At 34.6% G+C, this 10,965-nt stretch overlaps 1 protein-coding gene across 1 annotated transcript; it reads left to right on the top strand.

Annotated features, from left to right (window-relative positions):
• The first annotated feature begins 355 nt into the window (after window positions 1–355).
• On the top strand, window positions 356–9,937 carry LOC100798588 (ABC transporter G family member 36). The gene is made up of 23 exons (XM_006585509.4): window positions 356–677; window positions 875–1,240; window positions 1,976–2,185; window positions 2,306–2,390; window positions 2,530–2,689; window positions 2,799–2,875; window positions 3,002–3,055; window positions 3,418–3,508; window positions 4,162–4,463; window positions 5,036–5,634; window positions 5,917–6,077; window positions 6,182–6,291; window positions 6,396–6,552; window positions 6,650–6,802; window positions 6,934–7,103; window positions 7,205–7,537; window positions 7,638–7,928; window positions 8,023–8,106; window positions 8,195–8,328; window positions 8,419–8,646; window positions 8,736–8,907; window positions 9,020–9,274; window positions 9,367–9,937. Exons 2-23 carry the CDS (start codon window positions 894–896, stop codon window positions 9,640–9,642), a joined length of 4,449 nt encoding a protein of 1,482 aa, XP_006585572.1. The 5' UTR covers window positions 356–677; window positions 875–893; the 3' UTR covers window positions 9,643–9,937.
• The last annotated feature ends 1,028 nt before the right edge of the window (window positions 9,938–10,965 follow it).

Below are 10,965 nucleotides of genomic sequence, written 5' to 3'. Positions count from 1 at the left end.
ACTTTCCCGGATTCCCAGTTGAGTCACGTGGCACAATTGTTCAATGATACATTGAAGCAAGATTTTAGAAGAAAGAGAAGAAAAAGCCATATATATATATATATATATATATATATATATATATATATATATATATATATATATGTATATATATATATATATATAAGAAAAAGAAGGACTAATAATAATATATACTTTCTATTCACAACAACGCATTCGTAGGAAGCAGGTGCGAAAGCGGAAACGCTGGTCATGTTTGAATGGACTTTTTGTTACTATGGTTACATTCAACACCACCAGGAACGTGCTTTTTATTATTATATAAGAAAAGGGTACTCATTATTTTTCTTAGGAAAGATAGATAGGATTATCAAATACGACAATTCATCCACTACTTGGAGAGCCACTCTATCCCACCTACACGTACTATATATTAAGAGAAGAATATATATATATATATATATAGTTGTTTGTAACACCCTTACACCAATATATTCGTTTCCTTATCTCCTAGAACTGAGACTCAGTTCTGGTCAGTTGGCCAATATCTCGGAATCACTCTGATGAAGTGACAATAGAAAACAAACAAACAAAGAGGGAGAAGAATCATACACGTAAAAGAAGAGTTAAACCTCCTTCAGTTGAGTAGAGGATTCTTGTACTCCTTGTTTTATCATGTAAGTGTATATACTCTTTTCATGTTTTTCTCTCTTTGGTTTGTCAGAGATATATAGAAGTAAAAAGAACAAGAGGGTGTTTGTTTTGTTCATGTAAATCTCTTAAAAAGAAATGGTTTTTGGTTTCCTTCAAGGCTTGATTTTGAATTAGTGAAGAGAGTAATATCATGTTTCAACTTTGACTCTACTAATTTCAGAACAAGGGGGGAGGCAAAAATGGATGGGAATAATTTCAGCAGAAGCATAAGCAGGAGCATAAGCAGGTCAAGTTGGAAAATGGAGGAAGTGTTTGCGAGTGGAAGGTATTCTCGCAGGACTTCACATGTGGATGAGGATGAGGAGGCTCTCAAATGGGCTGCCATAGAGAAACTTCCCACCTATGATAGGCTAAGAACAAGTATCATCCAAACCTTTGCCGAGGGCGATCAAGCCGGTGTGCACAAGGAAATCGATGTTCGGAAGTTAGATGTGAATGATAGGCAACAAATCATTGACAAGATTTTCAAGGTTGCTGAAGAAGATAATGAAAAGTTCCTCAAGAAGTTCAGAAACAGAATTGACAAGTAAGTCTAGTCTTTTGTTTGATTTTTCACACGTAGTGTTCCCCCTTCCTCACCAACCTACCCCACACGTTCACACAAAAAATCTTCAAATAGAATAGGTAAGGTTTCTGATAACTTAGACAAAACAAAGATTACATAAGTTTTTTGTCTCAATCTTTGAAATCAAGGAACCCCATCTATTTAGAAAACCTTACTTTCTCTTATGATTATACTGTGTGCCTTCTTTCATTTTATCCCCCCATATTATCATGTTGAACATGTCTTTGTCATTTGATTAAGACAAAATCAAGTTTAAGACCAGTTTCGTGTTGCTTCTACGAAGTAGAGGGAACCAGATCTACATATGAATATTATTGAAGATGTAGTTAATTTAAACTTCAATCCTTCATTAATCAGGATCTTTGTCAAAGCTAATTTTTTCTTTAAACTTTGAAAACCAATCGTCATATTTCAAACTTGACATTGTCAAAACAAAATAGACATCGAATTAAAAGCACACCTAATACATCTTTTTTGTCAATACCTAATACTTGAGTGGATGAAATTTCTCCTGATGAAGGTGAAATCAAATTTTTGAACTGACTTATTCTGTAGACAAATTAATGTTGTTACATGATTCAATTGTTTGGACTTTGGAGTAATGTTACTTTGAAATTGTAAGTGCACGGTTTTGATCAAGTTGTTAACCAATTGGAACAGTGGAATTGATTTCTTTTTTTGTTTTACCAATTCCAGGGTTGGAATTCGACTTCCAACAGTAGAAGTGAGGTTCCAAAATTTGACTGTTGAGGCAGATTCCTATGTCGGCAGCAGAGCTCTACCAACCCTACCAAATGTTGCACTGAACCTTCTTGAATCAGCTCTTGGCATTTTTGGCATTAGTACAGCTAAGAGAACAAAGCTCACAATTCTTAAGAATACCTCTGGCATTGTTAAACCATCAAGGTACCACAACCAAGTTGTTACATATATATAGTGTGATTGGGATAATCTTGATATAAAAAAAAACAAATTGTAGCCTAGTTGATCTTCTTATATGGATTTTTGTTTTATGGTTCTGCACAGGATGGCCCTTCTACTAGGACCCCCGTCTTCAGGGAAAACGACCCTTTTGTTGGCATTGGCTGGAAAATTGGACTCCGAATTGAGGGTATGCTCCAACCCCATCATTTTACTTAACAAAATTATTCTTCATACATAATAAATTAATAATAATGTTGATAAAGAATAACGATAAATGATGATGAACAAGAGTTAATTAAAATAAATGACTGGTTTTGATGAAACAGGTAAAAGGAGAAATCACATACAATGGACATAAACTTAATGAGTTTGAGCCTAGAAAAACTTCAGCATACATTAGCCAAAATGATGTTCATGTTGGAGAAATGACTGTAAAAGAAACACTGGATTTCTCAGCTAGATGTCAAGGAGTTGGGACTCGATATGGTAATTTAATCAACATTTTCTCTTTAACCCATTTTTTTTTATAAAAAAAAATCCCATTTAAATAGTTTATTAACATTTTTATCTTGGTCTTAAAATAATGTAATTATAGACCTATTAACCGAGCTTGCTAGAAGGGAGAAGGAAGCCGGCATATTCCCAGAGGCAGATGTTGACCTTTTCATGAAGGTATATTTTCATTAATTTCCTAATTAAGTAATAACTATTATATAAATAATACTTAATGGACTAAGTAATAGAGTAATAGTCGATAATTATGTCAATTTGTTAATCTATGGAATTCTTGCATTTTAGGCAACTGCTATGGAAGGGACAGAAAGCAGTCTCATTACCGACTACACACTCAAAGTAAGTCATTTCTTCTTTCAACAATTTCTGTTTCGCGTAGAAAAAAGAGATGCAGAGTCAGTAAGATGGATATGTTCTCAAAACTTTTCCACGTTTACTCCACAAAAATATAAAAAAAAAATAGTTTTTCTTGCCAAATATTTCTACTCTTCCTACCCCGCAATGTTGACTGATGTCAACGTATTTTTTGGCTAAGTATGTCCCCATTGGAGCATCGCTTGTGACAATGTGGACTACCATAACTGCCCCCATTCTTTAGATTTTTTATAATTTATAATCAACATAATTATTGCTAGTCACTATGCTTAACGGTTTGTTTTATATCCTAATCAATCATTCTTGTTCCTTGTTATGTGAAACAGATATTGGGGCTTGATATTTGTAAGGATACCATAGTGGGTGATGAAATGCACAGAGGGGTATCCGGTGGCCAAAAGAAGCGTGTCACTACAGGTTAGAAGGACTAAAATGTCCAATTATTTTATTTTATTTTTTATTTATCAGAGATTACATAGCTCCAAATTATAAAACAAATCTAAGGTTATCTCCTGCTCTAATATTTAAAAGTCCAACACTTTGATGAAGCTTAATTTAATCATGCATTGGAAGACGGCTACAAGTTGCATATATAGATACACTCAACCAGATCATTTTTTAAGATTAAGAGAGCGTGGCCACTTGAACTTTTGCCACCCACACTCACTTATTCTTTCTTCACCTACCATCTAGTTTGTCCAAGCAATAATTTTACACTATTATTTAATTATAAATTATCAATTAAATTATTTTAAAATAATTATTTAAAAAATTAATAAATTTATTATGATGAATTATAATGAAATGTTTATATAATTTTTTTTACAATATCAATGTATAATCTTTTTTCCTATAATGTATATTTCTTTTAAAAACTATTTAAAATATTTTTTACTTAATTAAAAATATACTAAAGTTAAACTCTTTTTTTGTCATAGTATTCGTTGTATACTTGAATATATCTAGAGCTACGTATAACCAACTTAGATTATGACAATCCAAGGATCAAATGCATAATTATCCAAATTATATTGATTTCTTACAACGACATGGTTTTGATTTTTATACAGGAGAGATGATTGTAGGGCCCACAAAAACACTATTCATGGATGAAATATCAACGGGTCTTGATAGCTCAACAACATATCAGATTGTGAAGTGCTTGCAGCAGATTGTGCACCTTAATGAAGGAACTATCTTAATGTCCCTTCTCCAACCTGCTCCTGAGACCTTCAATCTCTTTGATGACATCATCCTCATATCAGAGGGCCAGATTGTGTATCAAGGCCCTCGTGAGCACATTGTGGAATTCTTTGAATCCTGTGGGTTCCGCTGTCCCGAAAGAAAGGGAACCGCTGATTTCTTGCAAGAGGTGTGTGATCATCATAACAACCACCTTATTTTATCATGCACCTTCACATACCTTATCAAACATCACATAACTTGTGCACTCTTAACTTAAACGCCGCATTCCAATCATGGAAACTTTTTTCTTCTTCCGAGAAATAAAAACTTATTTAAGGCAAGCTGAATTTTACGAGCTTGGACCATTAATCAATCAGAAATCATATTAAATATGACTTTTAATTAATATTTTTCATAAAAGTTAATAATTTTATCATACCTTAATCATTTCTAATTTGAATTTGGATTATAGTATAATATGAGTGTATAAATTATTTTATTATTTTATAACTTTTTATAATAAGTGTATCTTTAGTTTTTAAATTAAAAAAAATATTTTTAAAGTAAAAGTAATTTTATCAAAGGATCAAAATTTTTACTTTGATTTTTATTCATTAAATTTATATTTAAATATGCATATAATATTTTAAACTTCAATCAAAACATGCAGGCTCTCTCTGATGATGATGTTATTTAAAAAAAAAAAAAAAAAGAGTAAGGGCAATTAGAATTACAATGTTACTTTGAAATATTGAACAGGTTACCTCAAGGAAGGACCAAGAGCAGTATTGGGCAGACAAAAACATGCCATACCGTTATGTTACAGTGACTGAATTTGCAAACAAGTTCAAGAGATTCCATGTTGGAATAAGGCTTGAGAGCGAGTTGTCTGTGGCATTTGACAAGTCAAGTGCACACAAAGCAGCTCTTGTATATAGTAAAAACTCTGTGCCAACAATGGACCTTTTCAAAGCATGTTGGGACAAGGAGTGGCTTCTGATCAAGAGGAACTCCTTCGTCTACATATTCAAGACAGCCCAAATAATCTTCATTGCCTTCATAGCCGCGACACTGTTCTTGAGGACTGAAATGCACCGGAAAAATGAAGATGATGCTGCACTCTACATTGGTGCAATTTTGTTCACCATGATCATGAACATGTTCAATGGTTTTGCTGAGCTAGCACTCACAATTGGAAGGCTTCCCGTGTTTTACAAGCACAGAGACCACCTTTTCCACCCTGCTTGGACTTACACCCTCCCCAATTTCTTGTTGCGTATTCCCATTTCTGTGTTTGAGTCTCTTGTTTGGGTTGGTGTCACCTACTACATCATAGGATTTGCTCCTGATGCCAGCAGGTAAACTCCAATACTTTTTTCTTTTTCCTTTTTCACAATTTGCATCTACATTTTTACTCATTTGCATGTGTCTCACATCTATCTACCAACCTAACAAGTTTAGTTCATTAATTGAGATGGCTTATATAATATCATTGATACTCCCTCTGTTCCTATTTATAAGACTCAAGTTTAAAATGATGTTTGTTTCTTTTTATAAGACTCGATCTATAATATCATGTTATGATGAGATGTATTTATGATAATTAAGTGAGCCTTTTTCCTGCCTATTCCAATTTTTAGGTTCTTCAAGCAATTGTTGTTGGTGTTTCTGATCCAACAAATGGCAGCTGGGATGTTTAGGGTCATTTCTGGAGTGTGCAGGACAATGATTATAGCTAACACTGGAGGAGCCCTCATGCTCCTTCTTGTTTTCCTACTTGGAGGCTTCATCCTTCCAAAACGTGAGTGACAAATCCAAACTTTTTAAGCAAAAGAATTCGGAAAATTGACTTCAAACTTAAATTTGTTCAAAGAATGTGCTCACCTAGATGCTCAATGGTTATAGGTGAAATTCCTGATTGGTGGGTGTGGGCTTACTGGGTGTCACCATTGACATACGGCTTTAATGCCTTGTCTGTGAATGAAATGTTAGCTCCAAGGTGGATGCATCCACAGGTAATTAATAGCAGAAGCTTTTAATTGGAAAAATGAAAATGAGTATAATTCACTAAGGAAAAAACTTGTTAGTTTCTAACTTGAACCGTGCCCTTTGACTGCAGACTTCTTCTGATAAAAATACCACATTGGGTCTATCAGTACTAAGGAACTTTGATGTTTATGCTAAAAAAGATTGGTACTGGATTGGAGCTGCTGCTCTTCTTGGTTTCACAGTTCTGTACAACGTTCTCTTCACCCTTGCGCTTATGTACCTTAACCGTAAGAGCTCTTGCATCTTGATCAATATTTCAAGTGACTTCTTTCATTTTCTATCTTACTAAAGCTTAATTTTCTCTATTCTTGTTTGGTGCATTAGCTCTTGGAAAGAAACAAGCAATTATTTCTGAGGAAGATGCAAGTGAAATGGAGTCTGGAGGAGACACCAATGAAGAACCCAGACTTGTAAGGCCCCCATCAAACAGAGAATCAATGCTTCGATCATTATCTACTGCTGATGGAAACAATTCAAGTAAGTGCTAAAGCATACAATATTTTTTTTTATAAGCAAATGTTAATTGTTAGTTTCTTAGTTTTTATATGGTTTGACTAAAAATATGTTTATTGATGTAATGTGGGTTGGTGCTATGTGAATCATTCCAGGAGAAGTGGCAATGCAGCGAATGGGTAGCCAAGCTACCAGTGGATTAAGAAAAGTTGAGTCGGCAAACGATTCAGCTACTGGAGTTGCCCCCAAAAAAGGAATGATTTTACCTTTCCAACCACTTGCAATGTCCTTTGACACTGTTAATTACTACGTCGACATGCCTGCAGTAAGGATCCAATTACTTGTTTAGTATAATTTCATAATCTACATCATTAACAATCCATGACATACCTACAAAGGAAGTTCTAACTCTGACAACTTTCACAGGAAATGAGAGATCAAGGAGTGACAGAAGATAGGCTACAACTGCTTAGGGGAGTAACTAGCTCCTTTAGGCCTGGAGTCCTAACTGCACTAATGGGAGTTAGTGGCGCTGGGAAGACAACTTTAATGGATGTTTTAGCAGGAAGAAAGACGGGTGGCTACATTGAAGGAGATATTAGAATCTCGGGGTTCCCTAAGAACCAAGAAACCTTTGCAAGAGTCTCTGGTTACTGTGAACAAACTGATATTCATTCACCCCAAGTTACTATTAGAGAATCTTTGCTTTACTCAGCCTTCCTCCGGTTACCAAAAGAAGTTAGCAAGGAGGAAAAAATAGTTAGTACTCAGCACTAGTATATCTTTTGATTCTTCTCTTAATAAGGGTTCATAGAAAAGGTGAACTAACAAATTCCAATTATTTTTATTATCTTTTCAGCAATTTGTGGACCAAGTGATGGATTTGGTAGAGTTAGATAATCTCAAGGATGCTATAGTGGGGCTTCCAGGAGTTACTGGGTTGTCAACCGAACAACGAAAGAGGCTGACCATCGCTGTTGAGCTTGTTGCTAATCCTTCAATTATTTTCATGGATGAACCCACTTCTGGTCTTGATGCAAGAGCAGCAGCTATTGTTATGAGGACTGTGAGAAACACTGTGGACACTGGAAGAACAGTTGTCTGCACAATTCACCAGCCTAGCATTGATATCTTTGAAGCCTTTGATGAGGTACCAACCAACCTACAAACCATTTGTTGTGTATTTCTTTTCTTTGTATCTCCTATCCTCTTTAATGCTTAATGAAATATTCTTTTTTCGCCAGCTTTTGTTGATGAAAAGAGGAGGACAAGTGATCTACTCAGGACCATTAGGCCGAAATTCCCACAAGATTACGGAATACTTTGAGGTATTACAACAAACTGATTATATTTATTTGATCATGTACTTTAACATAGGGTTTAGTATCAAGTTTCATCCCATGTCCTTGGTCACAGGCAATTCCAGGGGTCCCAAAAATTAAAGAGATGTACAACCCAGCAACATGGATGCTAGAAGTGAGTTCTGTAGCAGCTGAAGTTCGTCTTGGAATGGACTTTGCTGAATACTACAAAACATCATCTTTATTCCAGTAAGTCAACTTACAATTAGAAAGCCTACATTGTTAAATGGGTTTGCATGATTTTGTTCGTTTGAGCTAACACGTATGCTTTCCAAACAGGCGAAACAAAGCTCTTGTAAAGGAGTTAAGCACACCCCCGCCTGGAGCTACTGATTTGTATTTCCCCACCAAGTATTCTCAATCCACATTGGGGCAATTTAAATCCTGTTTTTGGAAGCAGTGGCTGACATACTGGAGGAGTCCAGATTATAATCTCGTCAGATATTTTTTCACCTTGGCTTGTGCCCTCATGATAGGGACAGTATTTTGGAGAATTGGCAAAAACAGGTAAGAGTTGCTTCCTGTGATTAAATCTAACTCTATTCAATCATCAGTTTTAAATTTTAGCTAATTGCTCTCTTGTTATTCTTGTTTAGGGAGAGCTCAGCTGATCTGACAATGATTATAGGAGCAATGTATGCTGCTGTTATTTTTGTTGGGATTAACAATTGTCAAACTGTTCAACCAATTGTAGCCGTTGAAAGAACAGTGTTCTATCGAGAAAGAGCTGCTGGAATGTATGCTCCTTTGCCTTATGCCTTAGCACAGGTAAGTGGATTGATTTACTTCAAAGAACAATTTTATTTTTTAGTATTCGTTGCTTGTTATGAGGCCATTGCCTTGTCACGTTATCCTTATGCCAATGCATTTTTAATTGCAGGTCTTTTGCGAAATACCATATGTGTTTTTCCAAACTGTTTATTACTCACTCATAGTGTATGCAATGGTGAGCTTTGAATGGAAAGTGGAGAAGTTCTTTTGGTTCTTCTTTGTCAGCTTCTTCTCTTTCTTGTACTTCACATATTATGGAATGATGACTGTGTCCATCACACCAAACCACCAAGTGGCATCAATCTTTGCAGCAGCATTCTATGGACTCTTTAATCTCTTCTCTGGTTTCTTTATCCCAAGACCGGTGAGTACCATTCCAGTTTCGTAATTTTATTGAAACAAGCATATCTTACATAATCCTTACTAAAAACTCTTCTACCAACTTTGGCTTTTCAGAAAATTCCTAAATGGTGGGTGTGGTATTACTGGATTTGTCCAGTGGCATGGACAGTGTATGGATTAATTGTCTCTCAATATAGAGATATAGAGGACCCACTTTTTGTGCCTGGGAGTACTACTCAAAATTTCACTGTCAAAGGATATATTGAAGACCACTACGGGTTCAAATCCGACTTCATGGGTCCAGTTGCTGCAGTTTTGGTAGCTTTCACTGTCTTTTTTGCCTTTGTATTTTCCTTCTGCATCAAGGCACTGAACTTCCAAACAAGATAAAAGAACTTCATCAATGTTGGAAGTACAAGTTATGCTACGGCATGTTGTAACGGTCTAAATGACCTGTGAATGTAAATAACTGAGGCTGGAGTTAATGCTCAAGATTTATTATGCAACATTATAAGCTTAATAGATGACCACGATAGTTTTGCTAGCAGAGGGTTCTTAAGCAAGTGTAAATCTATATCAATTGTACTGTTATTAGTTTGATTTGCTACCTAGAAGAAGTTAGATGTTTCTTATGGTCAATTCTTGCAACAACATTGTTTGTTATAAATAGCAGCTTATTCTTTTACATTAACTTTCTATTAAGATAGTCTATTCTTGTTTGCCTATAGCAACTTTTCTCTAATTAACCTTTTAATTTTCGTAAAATGAGTTTTATTTATAAGACAAATGTGGTTATGTAATGTGGTAGGTTTTGATGATGCCAAAAACCAAACGATAGAAAGGCAAAAGCAAAATAACATGAAAAATCTTGAACACGAACAAGTTAAGCAATTAGAAGATTCAAGACTTAGGTTAAATTGTTAAAAGGTTTTTCCAACAAGAATATTTGGCCATTCGATTAATTTAAATTAAGTCTTCAAGTTTGTTTTAAAAGCGTTAAAGTTATTTTTCAAGTCTTTTGGAAATGACCCCTGACAATTTATACGAATTTTTCCTATAAATATTCATCATTTTTACATGTTTAAAATGCATGAAAAACTTCTAAAAAGATATTGTTAACAATCATTCTCAACCATTAAGTTCTTGATAAAAAAAAAACTTGGTCAAATACACTTATTATTGAGAAACCTTCTAGTGCTTTAGTTTGTAACATTTCCTCTAAACCAGAGAGTGAATTCTTATATTCTTTGTCTAAACTTTTTGAAAAGAGTGAGACATCCCTTGTAAGAACAAGATTGTGGTATCTCTTAATTCTTGAAAGACTCAAACATAAAGGGTGAAGAATCCTAAAGTGTAAAACTGCTTTGTTTTTGTAAAGGATTTGAAAGATAATGAAACTCTTAAGTGGATTACTTGAGGAATGGACATATGCACAAGAAGTGACTGAACCAGTATAAACCGAGTTAATAATTTTCTCTTCTCTCATCTCTTTATTTTTATTGTAAATTCATTGTATTCATTTATATTGGTAGAGATCTTAATTACTTGTTTTTTTGTTTTTAATCAAGGTTTTAATGCATTATCATATTTATCATATAAAAAGGAAATAAACTGTATTAACAAAGAAAATCTTTATAAACTCAATTCACCCCCCCTCCCTCTTGAGTTCATTAAGGTCACTTGGATAACAAGTGGTATCAAAGTAGGATTCAT

This window comes from Glycine max, chromosome 8 (assembly GCF_000004515.6).
Source record: "Glycine max cultivar Williams 82 chromosome 8, Glycine_max_v4.0, whole genome shotgun sequence".
NCBI lineage: Eukaryota > Viridiplantae > Streptophyta > Magnoliopsida > Fabales > Fabaceae > Glycine > Glycine max.
This window is presented reverse-complemented; position numbering and strand designations above follow the sequence as displayed.